This window comes from Abramis brama, assembly GCF_963993115.1.
Source record: "Abramis brama genome assembly, chromosome: 2".
NCBI classification, from domain to species: domain Eukaryota; kingdom Metazoa; phylum Chordata; class Actinopteri; order Cypriniformes; family Leuciscidae; genus Abramis; species Abramis brama.
Window position 1 is genome coordinate 30,124,291 of NC_139964.1, and position 20,941 is coordinate 30,145,231.

The window sequence follows — 20,941 nt, forward strand, 5'->3', positions numbered from 1 at the left end:
ATGCATCAGTATTTAAACACACGTTAAAAAAAAAAAAAAAAAAAAAAAATTTAACCAAAGGAGACGTTTCTGGTGAAACTTTATTCACAGCTGCATTGTATTTTACAATAAACTGCATATCAATAATAGCAAAGTTAGGTCCATATATATAGAGCAGGAAACACCTGTAGTTGTTTTACAGATTGTTCTAGGCAAAATCCATGCACAGTTGTGTTAACACCGAATGTAATACATTCTGACAGAAACATAATAACTGAAGAACAGCACATATGAAAAGAAACAAGACGCCTATCGTACTGGAAGCGCTTTTGGACCTTACAGAGGAAGACATGAAAAAAAAGTATAAATTGAGAGGAAATTCTGAATGAGAATGAAACGAGTGTTAATGCCGAAATCAATACATGAAGAAACAGCACTAGAAAGCGAAGCCGAGATGCCGACTTGCTGAGGTCATGTGTGTATGGCTCTACAAACAAAATTCACTGGACATCAGAGATCATGACAGAAGATTTTTCAGCAGAATGTCTGCAATTACAACAATTATGTCAGAGGATGAATGAATGAATGAATGTTCACTTCTCTCCTGTAACTAGGAGACTTTAGAAGAAAAGATGTATTTAGGTATAACATCTATACATTCACATATACCACAAAGTTAAATGTCCGTCATATACATTATATAAATAAAATAAAATCACCATCTGCACTTTGATCTATGCACTGTAGGGAAACCACTGAAGTGTGCAATCTGAATAAAAATAGTTTGTCTGGTAACACGAAACAAGCACACGTCACAGTTTAAAACTTTAGTTATCAACCTAAAGTTGAGTTCCTCACCAGAATAAGCATGTGAAATACGAACAGACGTTTATGGACAAGGCACAGAAAAATCATCGATTTGTTCACACAATGGTCCTCAAGTTGGGTTGCGGATTCCATGTGGTAGTAATATTTCTTAGTGTAGCTTTAAAATTGCTGGTTGTTAAGCTGGAAGAAGTATATTCACACTAATAATAGGAGACAGAGTTATAGAAACGTGTGCTTGCACAAGGAATAGGAGTTCATATTTCAGTACACACAGTAGTCTAACTGTGAATATGGGCTTATTAATACACACAGCCATCAGACAAAGACTGTAGACCACAAAAATGTGCTTATGTGCGTCACTCAACACTACAAAGAGTCATGAAGGTTCAAAAAAAATAATGGAACCTCCCAAAATCTGAAAGTGCTTGACATTCCTGTTGTGACATTAAAATGTGACGGGTGTTGATTCCACTAATGGCAAGGCAAACTATTCTAAAGTATTGTATCTGCGAAAGTGAAAACCAGAACTGAGGTAACTCAGTTTTTAATTTTTAAAACAAAGAAAACCTCAAAGCTCAGGAAAAATGTAACACCGTCTTAAACATTAATTCAATGCTTCTTTTGCTTCCCTAGGCTAAATAGCTTAGAATCATTCTGATGAGAGAAATCAACTCCAAAACCACATTAAATGTGGTCTTTTTTGAGGTGATCCTCACAGGATGGATAAGGAGAATATTGCACATTGTTCAGCTCAGATTAGAGAGTCGATTTTGTGTATCACTGATACCATCATTGTCTTGAGTTATTTTTGCTTAGGCCCAGCGGCCACTGGAGACGAAACTGCGACTGAAGGAGAAGCTCACGTCAGAGCTTTTGTGTTTGCCCCAGGCACCGAACGGCACCACAATGATAGTGCTGTTGTCTTCAGATCCATACTGAAGAGCCTGAGAGAGACAGAAAAGAACCAATTAACTTTCTACGAATCGTACGCATGTTTAAACCTGCTGCATTCACAACAGAGACAAGAATAAATGAGAAGAATACTGGGACGTTACAGGGACGATCGATCATGAAAACGATGATCGGCGTGACTTTAAAAAAACATAGTTGTGTTATGAAGCGACAAGAATACTTTTTGTGTGCAAAAAAAACTAAAATAACTTTATTCAACAATGTATTCTCTTCCGTGTCAGTCTCTGACACACAAAAAGTTTTCTCGTCGCTTCATAACATTAAGGTTGAACCACTGGAGTCTCATGGATTATTTTAACCATGTCTTTACTATGGCCTTGAAAGTGGTAATAACGTTGAGGTCTATGGGGGGGGGTCAGAAAGCTCATGGTTTTCATCAAAAATATCTTTTGTGTTCCAAAGATGAACAAAGGCCTTACAGGTTTGGAATGACATGAATACAATGTTTTGGATGAACTAACCCTTTAATGGTGGATGTTGGATTATTTGACTCACTTGTTCAGATATGCGCTGTGCGGCCTCTTTAGGGTCGTTGCATTGGTTAATGACGTCACAGATCTCCTGACTGTTCATGATGAAGTTGATGCCATCAGTAGTGAGTGCCAGGAAAGCATCATGGACGTGATGCAACTGACAACACAGGTACACTTAAATCAATACAACTTTTAACAAGTATTTATATTATTTTAAAATAATTTATAGCATTTTAAAATAATTTATATCATTTAAAAAAAAAAAAAAAAAAAAATTTGAGAGAAAGAGAAGACATTTTCAGTATATTTAAAGTGAATTTTAAAAAAAGCTCTCACTGAAACTCTCTTAGTCTCTGGTTCTGCGATGACACCTGACGTTTTCAGGTCGAAATCTCCAATGCTGCGTGTCATGGCCAGTCTGCCGTTGACATTAGGCTGACCCAAACTATTCCACGCAATAAAACCTCCAGTCCTCCGTATCCTTCAGAAACAAACATGTTGATCAAAAGAAGTGCTCTCACAGTGTCTCAATCTGCTTGGAGAAACTAGTGCTCCCAGGCAAACTGTACATTGGTGGTGGTTGAGGAGATTCCCCCTTTCATGTAAAGCGCTTTGAGTACCTAGAAAAGCGCTATATAAATGTAACAAATTATTATTATTATTATTACCTCTCTTTTTCATCCTTTCTCTCAGGTGTGTGATCCACAGTGAGTTTGAGGGCCTTGCCTTTGCGGCACAGCATGGCACGGCTGTCCCCCACACTGCCCACCACCAGCTCGATCCCATCTCTCAGCAGAGCCACTGTGGCTGTGGTCCCTGCACTCAACAGAGAGGCTGTAACACACCAGAGAGCGAGGCAGAATGGTTAGTTGTGATGCGTTTAAAGTCACTGATACAGAATAATACGCAATAGTGAGTTTTTGTACATTTTTTTAATCACACACACAGAAAATAAAAAGCTTTAATTCTTAGTCCTGTTCTGAGAATTGCACATAATTCTAGTGTACTGTACTACACAATACTGTGCATATTTAATAAATATGTATGCGATGCTTTGGTACACAAGCTTTTGATAAAAACGTAAACCGAAACAAAAAAGAGGGAGATTCCAAAACAGATGATGCACTGGATTGGTCAAGGCAGCCAGGTAGCATTGTGTCTTTTTGACTAGCAATGGCACATATGACAGTAAACACCATTGTTTAAGCAAAACACCTTGCTTGGTTTACAAAAATTCATTAATAGCATAAAAGCAAACAGCTTTTCTTCACTGAAAATTACTTTGTTCTCCCACAGTAAATATCTTGTGCTTTTTTTTCTACAACATCAAATAAAACTAGAGTTATCCATACACAGAACACAACAACTAACCAATCATTTTCCAGCAACCAACACATGTGAAGAAGACAGAGCACAGTAAAGGAGAGATAAGAGAGAAAGACAGAAAGGAAAAGAGAGAGAGAAAGGTCAGGAACCTTCCAGAAGTCCACGCACGGACCCGCTGGAGCAATCTAGCCCTCCGGCCTCCATAAAGGTAGTGCAGAGCTGCAGCTCTTATAGGGGGTAAGCTGGGTCCGCGGCTGTTGTAGATATAACACGCACACACAAAGGGCAAGATTGGACATGTCACGCAGCAGGCCACACTCGTGGGCCGCACACTACATGAATAAGATGGGCCAGGCATAATCGTACTTATTCTAACAGCATTTAATATCCTTATCAACACACATGAATCTAACAAAGACTACTTTAAAGAAAAATGGAAAAACCCTATTTTTAAATATGCATTAATATTATATACTGGGGGTGGGAATCAAATGTAATATTTGATACTATTTCAGGTCAAGGAGTCCTGATGTTGTTCGAAATAATTCCTGATGCATTTTGGTTTTTCACTAGATGCAAATCTTTATCAAGTTAAGGTACCTTGTAGGCAACAGTAATAAAATAAATGAGTAGGGCTGTCGCTAACGATTATTTTGACGATTATTTGAGTAATCTGATATTTTTTCGTGGTAATAAAAATAGACCTAAGCAAAAGACTTATAATACATATATAATAACAATGAGGCAATAATATTTGGTTCAAATAAAGTATCAAAAGCAAGTAATCATATGGTTTTACAGAACAACACTGTTAAAATACATAATATAAACAATTTTCTGTACATTATGTATTATAACAAATGCCTGCAGAGAGCAGCAACGGCCTGGTGTTGTCACACTTTACAACAGATCAAATTCATGCTTAATACTGGCCAAATGACATTTAACTAAAATGTGTACTTAATCTTTAATACTTGTCCACTTCTTTACGATAGAAGCAACATGCAAACTCAGTGCGAGGGTTTAAACTTATATTTTGAAATCGTAATGAACTGTTTATTGGCGTATATAAATGATTCACCTTACAAATTTGATGAAATGGCGCACATTGCATTCCCAGATGAATGTTATAAGCCAAACAAACTCACAGGATATGCAGAGATGCAGTTTGAGACGCGCTCGACGCATGTAAATGATAACAGTTCAAGTGGAGCAGCATTGTGACGGAGCCGCTCTGAGATGCACGCACACGCGTTTAAATTATATGATAGTTGGGATGTTTTCTTTAAGACGTTGTAAACTAAAGCTTGAGACTTTTGCCTGTCAAATTTATCTGAAAGCTCGTGTATGTTTGTTTGCACAAGCCGCACAGCGTAAACACCATTTTGTGGTATATGTGCCACTGCAAACACGTCCTCCAAACCAGTGTTTTTCCTGCATAGTCTTTTTAGTAAATACAATTATTAATAACAATTTGGAGAAAGAATGTAAATGCATCTAGGAATCAATTTTTTACCCACCCCTAGTATATACAAGTGCTATCTTTATGTTAGGATGGACGCATTTTACAGAGCCAAAGAGAAGTCTGTGAACTATCACAAGAAGATTATACAGGCTTTCAAAGCTCTGCATTAGGGATCAGTTTGTTTTATTAAACAAAAATATTTATTTAGTCTACATCGTCATGTTCTGCTCACAAACGTCAATTTGGCTCTGTTACTTGATACATCAAAGCAATACTTATGAATTAAGACTGAGGGACTAGAGTATTATTCATGTAACATGCATGCTTTCAAAAAAGAATAAATCAGTGAAATAGGACCTACCATCTGCACTGAAGTGAAGATGCCTGGCTAATGATTTGTCCAGCTCAAGAAATGCCCTGGTTAAAACTAACTCCAAGTTATTCTCCTCCTCTGCAATATCTCTGAAACAAAAATCATCAAATGCAACATAAACAGTTAGTTATCCTAAAACACAGATTCCAAAGCCCATCTCCTGAAGGAAATCTCTTAAGTTTTATGTTACTAAACACACGGCTTGAGCCTCTATGTGAACACAATCGTGAGTTTTTCTTGTAGCCGGATGCATTTTCGTGACAACAAAACTGGTGAAAAGTAAAATAAAATAAAAACCCCATAACAGTTATTAAACGACTGATCCTTACTTAATATGCTTCTCCATGTTCTTGTGGCAGAATTCAGCAGCCGCTGCACCCCCGTGTCCATCAAAAACCGCAAAGTACATTATGTTGTCCGTCATCTGCGATAGTTGAAAGCGGTCTTCGTTCTCCTTCCGCTGACCAATCAGCGAGGCACAGCCGACCTTGGTCAGGCTAACTTTGGGAATGAGTTTACCATAGCGGATGCTTGGCGGAAGCATGATGGGCTCATCGATGCGGTTGTCCCAGATCCCGAAGGAGTCCCAGGTAGTCGGATGGCCACTGCTGTCAGGATCAAAGCGGGAGTTACTGCACAGAGGAGATGACGGAGTGTGTAGAGACCGTCTCGGGTCTTCCTGATGGGCGCTGGTCAAGCCGAGGGCGGCCCTGCTGCAGACACGGGACCCGCTGAGCGTGGCATATCGCATGAGAAGAGCCACTGACATACTCCGTGGCTGGACACCAGACTTATGGAATAGGTGGGAAGAGTCCGAAACAAATGGACCCAAAATGTGCTTCGAAATTCAGTGCAGAAAGTGTCTTGATGAATATACAGTCTTGACCAGGAGTTCTCTGAAAAACAAGAAGGAAATTAACAAATGAATGACTTGCCTCAGGGCTTGTTTATGCCTAGATTAACATACTATGTGACATGCCGCACATACCTTTTTCAGGTGAGTCGCAAAACATTAGCAAGATGCCAACACAGACAGCACTTTTTAGGCACCTAAGATTTCCAAAAAAAGCTATTTAGTTGGGCAGCTCAATGGGTTTTGATACATAGTCTTTGTTTTAAAACTAAATAGCATGTTTACAGCCCCTCCCACTTAAGTCATTCAATAAAAAAAACTGTATAATACATGCCCAAAAATGCTGCCTATGTAGTCAGCTCGTTAGGATATAAGACAGCCTTTGTTTAAACACTAAACAGCGTGTTTACTGCCTGTCCCAATGGAGTCATTCAGTAACAAGGTTATACGCAAATGTGCCCCACCCCCTATTTAATTCACACAAGATGTAACTTAGATTAGATTATATGGACATAACCTGCGATTCTAAGCCAACATAAATACATTCATATAAAAGGAAAATAACCCAAATAAGATACATGGGCAAATAATCAAGTTAAAAATGAAAAGAGTGTAAATAAACATGACGCAACACTCCGCTTATATAACAGCATGTTAGCAATGCTTTCAAACGGCTCGTTAGGAACGTTTTAAACATAACTAATAAAGCAAAATTTGATAAACTGATATAAATTATACCAGAAGAAGCTTATTAATGATAACATTAATCACAACAAGCAAAATGGAGATGAATCCTCGAGCTTTTCGACGCTCGAGCTGCTAGCAAAAACGGATTCCGCGACAACATAACGAGAATACTGTATAACTTCTAGATTTTTCTTTACTACCTACCTGCAAATTGTGTGATAACAATAAATTTCGATTTGTTTTTGTTTATTCTAACGACTTGTATATGTAATATTCAGTCGGTCATTCCTTCTCAGCGTCGTTTCAGCTTAGCTCTGCACCGACCGCCTCTGAAGGAAAATTCCTGAGAACCAATCAGATCCCTCCGTTTCGTCGGTGGGGTTCAATCAGTTGATTGGCCAGATTTCTGTGATTGACATGGATCTAAACCAATGATTTAGGAGAAACAGTAGTTTGGCACTCTGTCACTCGGAATCATGTAAAAGAGCGAACTGTTTTAAAATTATTCACACACCGCCAATATGTTTACCTGTTTACCTTAACTTGGTCGCACACAGACAGACCTAGCGTGTTTATGTGTTAAATATATATGTATCGACATGTAGATCTTGATGTAGGAGATCTATGATGTACAGAATCGATTCGTCACCAATCATTTTCGTTGCATGAAAATAGACTGAACGTTGACTTTTGTGAGTTAGTTAGTTATATTTTGTCAAACAACTTATTTTATGCCTCCGTGGAAGAAATGAAGTTATACTGGTTTCGGACAACACGAGAGAAAAATACACAGAATATAATTTTTTGGTTGAAATATCCCTTTAGGTTTTTGTTTCGTTTTCCAATGAACTTTCCTCATCCCTCAACTATGTTTTCCTTGTTGTCCATTGAGCTAATCACTCAGTCGAAAACATGATTCCCAAACAGTTTCACTTTAGGGGGAAATCGAACAAGTTTCGTTTAGGCTGAAACCAGCGTGTTTTGCTTTCAGTTTAATATGTGAGTGTGTTCTTCAGTCAGCTGGAGTCTTCGGTCCATCAGCTGTGAACATGTTGTGTTACTGGGGAGCGCAGGTCAGAGAGGGCTTCGGTCTCGTACAACCTGACAAAGTCAAACATGGCAAATGTGGAATACGATCCGTGTGTCCGAAATCAGCAGTTCAGGACATGTCAGCAGGAAGGAGTTTTGTTGGATTTATCCAGGATGGGAATGTCTCGGTCCTTAGATTGCGCGGTGAAAACTGTGATCACGATGGAAAACTAAGTATGAAAGCCTGCAATAAATGAAACTATTTTTATTTTTATTGTTAAAATTATCGTTATTAAACGTAAGATAAATGTCATGTATTAATTATGAAAACATGTTTGTTTGTAAGTTTACAGTCTGAATAGAAGTTGAACTGATGAAAATATTTTATTTACTCCAGAGCCACTACAGCTGAAGAAGGACAGTTTGAGAATCAGATCGATTGTCTGTGGAGGAGCTGGTGCGGTTCTTCTTGATTATGGAGGAAAAGTTCTCTTTATGGACAAATCTACTGTGTGGGGGTATGTGTATAGGCATAACAGTATAAATGAACATGAATTATAATAACATATGTCTGACAGACAGATTGTCTTTTCTCTGCAGTCCTCTTAAAGGTCTGGAAAACAGGCAGGTGATTCAGATTGCGTGTGGAGACCAGCATTCAATGGCACTAACCAAAGGTATTCACAACCATTTCATCTAACAACTGATGTTTTGTTTTAATATTTTGACTTCTTATGATTGACATGAATTGATTGGCATTTAAGAGTGGATATACAGAGCTGTTGTTGGTCTTTCAGATGGTCAGCTGTTCGTATGGGGTGACAACACTCACGGTCAGCTGGGTTTGGAGAAAGAACAGCCCAGCTCTCTGTCAGCTCAACCCGTGAAGAGTCTGTGTGGGATCCCACTGGCTCAGATCAGCGCTGGAGGAGACCACAGCTTTGTGTTGTCTCTCTCTGGAGTCGTGTTCGGATGGGGAAAGAACTCGGCAGGACAGCTGGGCCTCGGAGACACTACAGGTCTGAATGTTTCATCATGTAACTAAACCAGTCATATAAAAGCATATATAAATGCACTACATTTGTGCAATACTGTGTCAAATGTACAATACCACAGACAGACACGTCCCAACGGTTGTAAATAGTCTGAACCGAAAGAAAACTGTGTCCATCTCATGTGGAGGGGAACACACTGCCACTTTATCAAAGGTAGTGTTTTGTAATATTTTATATATGCATATTATAGCATACAACAAACTGGACAGAAAATGTAATTAATTGTTTGTGTTTCAGGGCGGCACAGTATTCACATTTGGATCTGGAGGTTTTGGCCAGCTTGGGCACAACTCATTTGAAGACGAACATCATCCGCGGGTGGTTGCTGAACTCTGGGGATCTAAAGTGTCACAGGTCACATGTGGGAGGTAAACTAGACTTTTCATAAGCAATCAGTGTTTATATGCAGTAGTGCAGATTTATCTATGCACACTGAAACTTTATCTCTCACGCAGCACATAATGATAATTCCTTTTAAAGTTTTTGTATGGTTCAGTTCAGTAAATCATACTCTTCTTGAATAAAGACGTCACACACTCGTATCAGTCGAATCGTCAAAGCTGATCTATTCATTTGGATGTGGGATGCAAGGGAAGCTGGGAAATGGTGAAATGATCAAGCAGACTGTGCCTTTCCCTGTGGATCTCTCAACTGGTAAATAAAAAATGATCTTTTAACTGTAGGTTATAAATATTGTTTTACTCATCATGTTGCTCTGAACTGTAAACGAAATGTTTGTTGCACACAGAATGTGATCATGAATATACATTTGAAAAACTCATCGCTGGGGAGAATCATTCCTTTGCCTTGTTTTTCAAAGTAAGACAGGCAGTTTTCATTCATAAATATAAAATTATTGCTGCACTGTGATTACTTATATTTTACTTTTCTGTATTTTTTAGGAGCTTGAAAGTAAGCCAGAATCCAGTGACCAAGGGGTTTTGACATTAAATGACAAAATGATTGACCGATGGCGGGTGTCTGGAAGTGATGAATGGCCAACAATAAAGAAGTGAGTGTTTGCCTTAGCTTCTGTTCACATGATTTCTCATGATATTGCTAAAAAAATCCAGTGTACAGCATTTGTGTACGCTCTTAAAATATTGTGAAAATGCATGTGGAGATGTGTGTCGTGACCTTAATGCATTTGTCCTTCTTTTAAAACTCGCTATTAAATAGCAGAAAAATCACAGTCTTGATTTTATATAACGTTTAAACAATTTAGTATGTGAATCTTAGGATTCTTACTTTTTAATTTAAATATGTTGTGGCCTAATAATGTAATTGAGCATTAGTGCATATAAATGAACTAAAAAGTATTGTTTTGTTGTTTACAGGGAAATAAACACAGTGTTCTCCTCTGCTGCTTCTCTGAATGGAAGTTTCCTCAAAACAAGGTAAAATTAGGTAGTCTTATCTAGTCATTTCTGTGCCTAAAATCACTCCTTCCATCACAGATTTTATGTATGTTCTGTCCTTGTAGTTGTGATGAACATTATCAGACTTCTGTGGAGCATTGTGGATTGGATTTTGATCTGGTTAAAACATCCTTTGCAAAGTTATTAGAGAATAAACGGTCGATAACAGAGGTAATGATGAATCCAATGTTTATAAAAAATGTTCATTACATTTTAAACAGTGAGATGCAGTTGATGGTTTTCCGTATCTCAGGTAGTGAAGGTAGTTCAACAGAAACTGCTGCCGGATCTGAATCCAAATCCAGCTGGTGTGGAAGCTCTGAGACTTTACCTTCTCCTCCCTGAGCTCATCAGAGGACTCCAGAAACAAAGAACTGAACTCACTGGAGAACTGGCCTCCAAAATGCTTCAGCTGAATCTAGACCCTCGCAAGGTGTTAGGTAAAGCTGGAGGACCATTTCAACCTTTGTGTTTTTTGGCCTTGTTGTATTTGTCTAAGTATTTGTATGATATATTCTCAGTGACGTACTGGTCCAAACTGCCCAACGATTGGCTCAAAGGCTTGGTGAAGTTGTTTCAGAAAGAATGTGCTGAGCTGATTGGCCAGATTTCTTGCGGTGAAACTGAGCATGACTTTACTAGACGCCTGCAGAACTTTTTGCAGATCCTTCAGATGTTCTATAAGGTGTCTTTTCTAAACATTTGATCTCAAGATGAAATTTAACCTTATCATTGTATAATAATTGTTTATACTTTGTCTCTGTTGTGAAGGTCTGTTGCACTACCCACAATGACATCACAAACAGTGATTTCATCATTCATGAGATCAATGATCTCCTAGATACGGTGAGAACCAAAGCAATAGATAAAAAAAAGATATTTTTGGACAACAAACCAAAATACCAGAAATTTCTCTTTTTCTTTACATCCATAGCTGCAAGCCACCATGGCAGGCCTGTGTGAGAAGATTTTTAGCTTTTGTTTCACAGAAGATTTGCATGACATGGTGAAATTGAGAGATTACTACTTTGTGAGTATTGAAGGCTTTTGTGTCATGATACATACAAATATTTCAATGAGATTTGCATGACATTTTTAATGTTCTGTGTTCAATAATTGTAACAAATCTTAAAGTACTTCCATGGATTTTTCTTTCAGGGAATTATTAAAATATTGGTCAAGTTCCCTTTTGCAGCTGACACCGTATCTAAACAGAGAATGTTTAGTGTAAGTCAGAGATGGATGTACATATGCCATACATACAGTACATATGCAAAATAATCAATTTTTAAGCAACAGTTACCCTCAAATCTGTATGATATTCTTTTTTTTATGTGGGACACAAAGTACATTCTTAGGTGCTGTTTACACCTGGTATTATGATAAAACATTTTTTTACCCACCCATAGACCCTCCCCTCGAAGAAATCAGGACAGAAGTGGTTGAAAGAGGACACAAGAGACGGATTAAAACACCAGGTGTTAACGGGAATGTGTCTTCCTCATCTTGTGATTCGATTGACCAACACATCTTAATACCAGGTGTAAACAGGGCCTTGTTGCTGTTCGAACGCTTTCAACCACGTGAGCATCTTCACTATGAAAGCAATCCGGTCGGATGCGTTGTCAACTCTGGAAGTGGTCGAAAGTGGACAAGCTCAAAACGTTTTAGACCCCGTTTAGACCTGTAAACGTTCTCCAAATATTCAGTGTTGGTTCTTGGAATGTAAAAAATATCCAGTTTTCTTGGCGTTAGAGGAACGTGTTTTAGAAGGTATGATGTTCCTCAAACGTTCTTTCAAGATTAACAATTCAACATTCTAGGAACATTGATTTGTAACATTCCAAGAACATAAAAATGTCCAGTTTCCTGAATGTTAATAGGATGTTATTTGAAGGTTAGAATGAGTTTGCTGAAACATTCTTTCAATCATTCAAACACCTGCTGTGAACAAGCACTGAAAGAAAGAGAAATAAGAACACAAACAACAATTTTCGTCAGTCAAAGCTTAAATGATATCAACTGAAGATAAAACATTAAAGGAATAGTTCACCCAAAAATGAAAATTCTGTCATCATTTACTCTCCCTCAAGCTGTTCCAAACCTGTATGACTTTCTTTATTCTGAATTTTCATTTTTGGGTGAACTATCCCTTTAAGGGCCCTATCTTGAACCCAGAGCAATTGACTTTGTACACTGACGCATGTATCATTCCTATTTTGCACCCGACGCACAGCAGACTTTTCCCTCCACAGACGCACGTCGGTAAATTAGGGAATGAACTTGCGCTCCCGGGGGCGGTTCAGCGAAAAGAGGAGGCGTGTTCCGGCGCAAACGTTCCCTGGTGCTATTTTGCAGTTCCAGAAAACAATTCCGCCACAGACCAGGAAAAGCCAAGTCTAAACGCATTATTCAGATGCTATTTTAAGGGCGCATGCTTGGCCATAATGTAGCGTGTGCACAACGCGCATACACTTTGCTTCTCTCATCTACACAGACGCAGCAGTTGGCATTTTTGCAAACCATACATAATTACAAGGAAAAATATTCCACACGAGGGAAATCATTGTGGTGTCCATGAAGATGTGAAAAAATAGGCATAAATCTAGCTTACACATTTACCCAAATTATTATATGCCTGTTTAACCGTAGCTAATTTGGGTGGGTTTCTCCCATCCCCATACAATGTCACTTCTCTGTCTTTTACGGGCGTGACGAGAAAGGCTGTGAACCGCTCCTGGTGTGCGCCTGGCAAATCCGGCATTATAATAGCAATCCGCCATGGAACAAACGCGCCTGCTCTTAAAGGGAATGTGAGATGACACTGTGACTAGTTAATTTCACGTTACACCCAAACCACACCTATGAGTAATGTAGCTACTTCAGACCAACCCATTTTAGATTTGCGTCGGGCACAAGAGTCATTTATCCCGCTGGTATAACAGCGCCCGAGATCCGCCCACAAAGTTACTTGCGTTTCGCGCTTGATACTTGCGTTTCAGATCGTTAAAATAGGGCCATAAATCTCTCAAGATCTCAGCAGAGGAGGATTAAACAACTCCACAAACAGCATTACCAGCTTCACTTATTACTAACCAGATTGACTTTATTTCTGTCAGACGTCTACAGAAGTTCTTATTGAGAACTAACAGAGGTTTAAATGTTGATGAATGTTTGTTTCATCTTAGCTTTCACACAGTTTTGGATAATCTTACACAAATCACTTCAGTGTTACAAATACTGTTTATCAAATCGGTTGACTTTATTACTTAATGCTCAATGTTTTGATGCTCAATGTTTCAATTCTAAAAATACGCAAAACTACAGAAAAAGCAGTTGATTAAAACACTTTAAGGGAGTCACTTGACCATTGCAGCAGCCATGTTGATCTGCTTTATCAATGCAGAAATGTTTTCTGAAAACACCTGCAATGGCAGGAAAAAAAGTAACTTAAAGGGGTCATCGGATGCCCATTTTCCACAAGTTGGTATGATTCTTTAGGGTCTTCATGTAAAGTTTGTAACATACTTTGGTTAAAATTCCTCAATGGTTGTGTAAAACAACACCCTTTTACCTCCTCAAAAACAGCTCTGTTCACAGCGACCCGTTTCGGTGCATGTCTTCGGTGCATGATAATGAGCAACTGCTCACCCAACCCCTCTCTTCCATGGGGGGTGTCGACACAAGACACTAAAGTGCTGCCTTGGCGGACAGTATACAAATGGCTGAGGGCGGAAATATGCTAATACGGGACAGTCCATCTGTGGTCATAGGCGGAGCATGAGCAATGTGACATTATTTTGCTCAGAAAATCCAAACGGCTTGATTATTGAGAGTGTTTAGACTTTTTGAGGATAAAAAAAAAGGAGTGAATGGATTTATTTTCATTGTAGGGTGGTTGTGTCCACACACTGCAAAGATACATTTATATACAAACACCTTATAAAAGTGAATTTTGCATCCAATGACCCCTTTAACAAGTGTCAAGGGTCAAGAGCCCAACTAAAGGAAACGCTGATCACCATGATGGTAACGTTAAATGAAACAATTATTCATCAACATTTAAACCTCTGTTAGTTCTCAATAAGAAATTCTGTGGACGTCTGACAGAAATAAAGTAAATCCAGTTAGTAATAAGTGAAGCTGGTAATGCTGTTTGTGGAGTTGTTTAATCCTCCTCTGCTGAGATCTTGAGAGATTTAATGTTTTATCTTCAGTTGATTTCATCTAAGGCTGTGGCTGAATAAAATTGTAATTTGTGTTCTTATTTCTTACTTATTTCTTTCTAGTTTACACCTGTATTTTGTGTCGTCCACTTGTGATCCAATCGCCCAAAAACGCATCTTAATACCAGATGTAAACAGGGCCTTAGAAAAAAAGGTTCAATGGGGTTCAATTTTAAAGAACCCTTTACGCCAAGAAGGTTTTATAAGGAGAAATGTCTTAAATGATTGCATAATACTCTCATGTTATTTAATTTCTTCAGGAGATAAAGTATTTTTACAAGCTGTTTGATTCATAACAAATGGGAGCCTGTAAAAGGTTCTAAATATGAAGTGCCTGACGGAACCCTTAAAGATACCGTATAGAACCTTTTTTTCTAATGCCGGAGACACACTTAACGACTAGCTGAAACATTAAAGACTGACTGAACGCACTTACAGACTGTTTCCAACGACTGCAGTAGATTTTAAACACTGACTGAACGCGACTTGGCGCTTTTGGGCATGAGCAGTCGTAAGTATCCAATTACATTCATAATCGGCCTTACAGTCGTTAAGTGAAATGCCTTTTTTTGGACCACACAATGAAGGTCAATGGGTATCAAAACTGTTTGGTTACCAGCATTATTCAGAATACTTGTGTTCTGCAGAAAAAAAGAAAGTCATACAAGTTTGGAATGACACAAGTGTGAGTAAATGATGACAGAATTTACATTTTTTGGTGGATTACCCCTTTAAAGCTAACATCATTTTACTCTTCTTAGTACTTGCAGAATGAGTGCATGGGGAGCTTTCCTGACCAAGAGATGCTCATGTTAAATGGCAACGTGTTGCGAGTAAACAGGGACTCACTGTTGACAGACACGCTAAAGTATCTCAAACAAAAAAAACACTCATTTTTAAATCTATTAGAGGTAAAAGAATTACAGAATTGACATCAGACTTGAAATGTCTGATATTGCATTTTACCTTTACAATGATGAAAACGTCTCCTGTACAGGTGGTGTTCATCGGGGAGAATGGAATAGATTGGAGGGGCTTATCAGCAGAATTCTTCTCCCTCCTTTCCAAGTCTATTCTCAAATGGGAGAAAAAGGTGCTGGAGGTCCATGAGAATTCATTGGTTTGGTTCAATCCTGATGTAAGCTCTACACTAAACACTCCTTATTCCTAAGCTTCTTATGTGGTCTTCCATATATCTCATATGTGCTATGATGTTTGTGTCTTTTCAGCGCACACAATGTAATAAGGATTTTTACTATCTTGGCGTTATCTGTGGAATGGCGCTGTACAACCATCATTACATGAACATTGACTTCCCACTGGCCTTGTTCAAGAAACTCCTCCAGCTGAGTCCCACTCTGAATGATCTGGAGGAACTGTCCCCTGTGGAGGCCAGGTAAACCATTCGATTTTACACATGCTAAGTTTCCCAGTGCTTTTACAGAGCTGATCATGGTTTAATTGTATTTTATAAATCCCACATTAGAAGTTTGAAAAGCCTTCTCGAGGAAGATGAGGACGTCGTGGATATACTCTTTTTGGATTTCACAGTAATACAGTCTATATTCACTTGTATAAAAGTGTACACAGCTGTTGTTTAAATGCTTACAGGAGCCATTTACCTCTTTCAGGTCAAAGGGCAAGAGCTCATTCCAAACGGAGGTCAAATTCCAGTGACCAAAGTTAATAGGTAGTGTACCACTTGTTTAAAGGAACACTCCACCGTTTTTTGAAATAGGGCTTATTCACCTTCTTTCCTACATTTAGATAGGTGGGCAAATGTATTTTTGTCTCAGTGCATGGATTGTTTTAGTTTGACAGGGTCGGCGCGAGCTTAGCTTAGCATAATGAATGGAATCCTTTGTCCTTTGTAGCATGTCCTGAGTAAAAGTGATTTAAAAAAAACCCACCTAATTACTTCTTGTGGCCTGTGTATTCACAACGAGTACAAATAGCGATGCAGATTAACACTAGGCGATTTCCTAGGCAGATATTGACTTGGGACTATAAAGCACAGGCAAAGCACTGCTACTTGGGCGCAGAGATATCACGCAACACATGAAATCCCACAACTTGTGAATACAGGTATAATATGGGTCGATCTATACATGCGTCATGTTTAAAATAATCACTTACTCTGTGGACAGCTGTCCATTTGGTCCATTCGGCGTAGGGCGTTTTTTTCAGTTCACTTTATCACACTGGGAAAAAAAATCGAGTACTGCAGGATGGATCAACGCGGTGAAATCCTCGGTAGCTGTGACACAACTGCGGGCATGCTCATCTTGATCTGACGCGTTGAGCCTGGTCATCGATGGCAGTAACTTGTCCCACTCGCCACAGCACAGACACTCTATTTCAGTCGGCATAGATTGGCATATTCCCCCACATTCACACCACCAGTTCGTGTTGGCTCTCATCCTCACGTCCTCAGGCTGTTGAGCGATCGCAACCTCCTCCTCCTGTCGTTCTATTTCCAAAGCACGCAGCTCCTCTTCTGAAAACTCTGGTTCATAGAGGTAACGTTATGGTTCTGGCTCTTGACTGTCTGAGAAGTCACCCTCTTCGTCTCTCACAAAATCAGCCATGTTCATCGCCATTCATGTACTGTAGGAAAAATAGCCAGCTACTGTTCACGCCGGTATGTTGACGGAAGTCGTGGGATTTCATGTGTTGCGTGATATCTCTGCGCCCAAGTAGCAGTGCTTCGCCTGTGCTTCACCCTAATGTAGTCCCAAGTCAATATCTGCCTAGGAAATCTCCTAGTGTTAATCTGCATTGCTATTTGTACTCGCTGTGAATATGCAGGCCACAAGAAGTAATTAGGTGGGGTTTTTTTTTAATTTTTTTATCACTTTTACTCAGGACATGCTAGCTGGCAACAAAGGATTCCATTCATTAAGCTAAGCTAAGCTCGCGCCGACCCTGTCAAACTAAAACAATCCATGCACTGAGACAAAAATGCATTTGCCCACCTATCTAAATGTAGGAAAGAAGGTGAATAAGCCCTATTTCAAAAAACGGTGGAGTGTTCCTTTAACTAACCTCATCCTTCCCTCGCACTTTTTAACATCTATCTATCTATCCATCTATCAAGCTTGTCTTGTTTTTTTTTTTGCAGACAGAAGTACGTGGACTTGTATGTCGACTTTGTTTTCAACAAGTCTGTGGAGAATCAGTTCAAGCATTTTTCAAGAGGTTTCTCTGAGGGCTGCCCGCTCGCTGTCTGGAGCATGTTCCACCCTGACGAACTGCAGGAGCTTCTCCACGGCTCCCCTAAATATGAATGGCTGGAGCTTCACCGGGTAAATGTATTAGCAGAACTTGCAAATTTGTAACGAGAATTTAACAAGTATTTAAGACTTTATCTGCTCTGTCTTCAGTCTGCTTCCTATGAAAGATGTTCTGCCTCTGATGAGCTTATCAAGAACTTCTGGACTGTTTTCTTTGAGTTCTCTGAAGAGAACAAGAAGAAATTTCTGAGTAAGCTTAAACATGAATTTATTTTTAAAAAATGTATGCATCTATAGATCATATGGACATTTAAGGATTGTTATTTTTATTGCCTCACATCCTCGCTCTACCTATTTTTCTTCAGTGTTCTTGTATGGATCGGACCGTGTACCTGTGGGAGGTTTCTCAAAACGTCCTCTGAAGATTTGTCAGTCAGACGGTCCTGATCCAGATCACCGTTTGCCAGAGGCTCAGATCTGTTTTGACAGATTAATTCTTCCTAAATACAGCAGTATCAACACACTTCGCAACAAACTAGTACATGCAATCCACTTTTGTGAGGTTTTTGGACGAGAATGAACATCCATCGATGTTCCAAACCTCCAAGGTTCCCCAAAATATACAAAACTAAGTAAAACGTGTAAAGTAAAAGTAAAATCTGTTTTTAAAATGTTACATGAACTATGTGATTCTCACCCTGAACTTCTTTCAGTCACAAGTTTGAAATATAGATGCAACACAGCTCAGTCAATTTCAATATTTATCTAAAAACTGTAAGTACAGTAATTGTAAATAAACAGTATAGATGTCAGAACTGCAGTATAAAATACTGTTTTTATATATATTTTTAAATGACCTTTCATTGTTCATGCGTTACAGATGGGAGAATAACTGAACTAAGGCATTTTGTAATTTTTATTATCATATATAATATGATGCATTGATGCCACCTGGTATGTCACCTCATAACCTTATTGTATGTCCTGTTATTTGGTGGTTCTTCAAACATATTTAAATGCTTAAGTAAATAAAAAGACATGTTGTTGTAAATATTTTTTCATTATATTTATCTTATTGCAGTTTTTCTTAATTACTTGGACTCAATTCTCGAATTAGATTTTTCACCCCCTCAAAACAATAAGCTTAGATTTCTGAACAACAATTTGTTTCTTGTTCACATCAGATTTGAATTTCTCATTAATTGAAGCAAATTGCATGTTTTGGCACATGTATGCAAAAGTGTCAGTGTCAACAAAAAAGAGAAAAAAACATGACATTTGAACATAACAAATATTTCCATGGTGAACTGTGAGAACTGTGAACGCCATAGGAATCAGATTTAATCTCTGATCGACACGTCTTCGCTGACTTTTCCTTGAAGCCTTCGCTGTCGTCGAGCCTCAGCGGCGGAACGAGCGACTCTGCTTTGCAGTGCAGCGGACGGCGGCCTTCCTGCTTACAGCAACTCGGCGCCGATCTTCTGATTCGCCGTTTCCCTGCGGCTATCCGGCGAGCGCATATCCTTTTACGAGCTATCTCAAGTGCCTGCTGCGGCAGCACTTTAAAGAGCAAATTTCCTACATGACATTGCTTCAAATGTCACGCGCCGACTGCGCGGCATGCAGGGCCCCCTTGCATGCCTCAGACTGCCACAACGAGTGCGCTTCATGCCTGGGCCGCGGACACGCTGAAGCTGCACTCGCGCAAGGCGGCTGCTCTCACTGCGAACGTTTGCTGCTTTCCTCTCTGCGTTCGCAGCTAGCTCCCCCCTCACGCCCTCCCGTTTCCTTCCCTCCTCGAGCCACGGAGGAAGAAATGGCAGGGTCAGAGGATGCCTGAGCGTCTAGAGGACCACCCCTGCAGGACCACCTCAGCTCTCGCCAGCCAGGCTTATACCTCCACCGGCCAAGCTGCTTCGGCCTTGCACACTATGGTAGTCTCACATCCAAATAGCCCCCCCCATCACAGGCCGTTCTTGAGATTCACCTTCGAGGGGCAGGCTTATCAATACACGGTTTGGTCTGTCCCTGACTCCTCGTACGAAGTGCATAGATGCGGCCCTTTCCCCCCAGAGACAGTGGGGAATGCGCATTTTGAACTACCTCGACGATTGGCTCATTCTAGCCCAGTCGGAGGCCAAATTACTAAACCACAGATCCTGGCTCCTTGGCCATCTGGAATGCCTCGGTCTCAGGATCATCTTTTGAGCATGCTGCATTAGCATGCTGTTCCCCAGCCAGCGTATAACCTTCCTGGGGACAGTTATCGACTCTGTTCAGATGAGAGCTTGGCTCACGCCAGACCGTGCTCTCTCTATTCAACAGCTAACGGCTTTGTTCAAGGCGGGCTCTTTCAGGCCCCTCAGAACGTTTCAGAGGGCATTGGGCCTTCTGCATATGCGTCCCCTTCAGCGCTGGCTAAAACCCCGAGTCCCAAGTCGTGCGTGGCGACACGGCCACTTACGCATCAGGGTGAGCCACGGATGTATCAAAGCCCTGGCCCCGTGGAAAAACACCAGCTGGTACCAGTCTGGTGTAAGCATGGGTGTGGTCTCAAAGAGAAAGGTGATTTCAACAGATGCCTCCAACTTAGGTTGGGGAGCTCTGTGCGAGGGCAGGCCAAGCTCCGGCCTCTGGTCGAGCTTGGAGAAGAGCCTACATATCAACTGCCTCGAAATGAGTGCAGTTTTTCTAGCCCTGAAAACCTTCCTCCCAAGCCTGGCGGGGCACCACATCTTGGTTCGGACTAGGGCTGGGCAATATGGCCAAAAAAAAATATCACGATAATTTTTTTATATCAGTCGATATCGATAATTATCACGATAAAAGTCAAATCTTTATTTCTTTCAAGTTTAAAGGCAGATTTTTGCTCCTAAGTGAAAGTTGTAGAAACCAGAGCGTTAATTGTGGTTTTAAACTACTCTTTATTGTCAGAACATATCATGACAAACACTTACCAAACAGGAGAACATTTCACAAATCTGAGGTAGAACATTCAAACATTTGTCATTTTTCCTTAACAAA

General features: G+C 39.8%; 2 protein-coding genes across 4 annotated transcripts in view; one reads left to right on the top strand and one right to left on the bottom strand.

The window, feature by feature from the left end:
* Window positions 1-62: 62 nt before the first annotated feature.
* ppm1kb (protein phosphatase, Mg2+/Mn2+ dependent 1Kb) overlaps window positions 63-20,941 on the bottom strand; it is an 85,035-nt gene continuing 64,156 nt past the window's right edge. The window contains exons 1-8 of one of the 3 annotated variants that reach the window (XM_084096411.1): window positions 7,161-7,297; window positions 6,405-6,466; window positions 5,746-6,312; window positions 5,405-5,505; window positions 2,921-3,086; window positions 2,589-2,733; window positions 2,275-2,409; window positions 63-1,751 (exon numbers count right to left, since the gene is read on the bottom strand). In XM_084096411.1, coding sequence (XP_083952537.1) covers window positions 1,620-1,751; window positions 2,275-2,409; window positions 2,589-2,733; window positions 2,921-3,086; window positions 5,405-5,505; window positions 5,746-6,185 — 1,119 coding nt within the window. In that variant the 5' untranslated portion in view covers window positions 6,186-6,312; window positions 6,405-6,466; window positions 7,161-7,297 and the 3' untranslated portion in view covers window positions 63-1,619. Of the gene's footprint in view, window positions 1,752-2,274; window positions 2,410-2,588; window positions 2,734-2,920; window positions 3,087-5,404; window positions 5,506-5,745; window positions 6,313-6,404; window positions 6,467-7,160; window positions 7,309-20,941 lie in introns of those variants that run through there. The other 2 variants (XM_084096413.1, XM_084096412.1) reach the window with 2 other exon arrangements.
* LOC311071782 (putative E3 ubiquitin-protein ligase HERC3) lies at window positions 7,931-18,965 on the top strand. Its single transcript, XM_084096319.1, has 24 exons — window positions 7,931-8,219; window positions 8,383-8,503; window positions 8,586-8,662; window positions 8,783-9,004; window positions 9,102-9,193; window positions 9,278-9,408; window positions 9,567-9,694; window positions 9,789-9,859; window positions 9,943-10,052; window positions 10,378-10,437; window positions 10,524-10,629; window positions 10,712-10,898; window positions 10,980-11,143; window positions 11,230-11,304; window positions 11,393-11,488; window positions 11,617-11,685; window positions 15,446-15,595; window positions 15,682-15,822; window positions 15,914-16,080; window positions 16,171-16,234; window positions 16,316-16,374; window positions 17,806-17,989; window positions 18,068-18,167; window positions 18,283-18,965. Exons 1-24 carry the CDS (start codon window positions 8,006-8,008, stop codon window positions 18,495-18,497), a joined length of 3,003 nt encoding a protein of 1,000 aa, XP_083952445.1. The 5' UTR covers window positions 7,931-8,005; the 3' UTR covers window positions 18,498-18,965.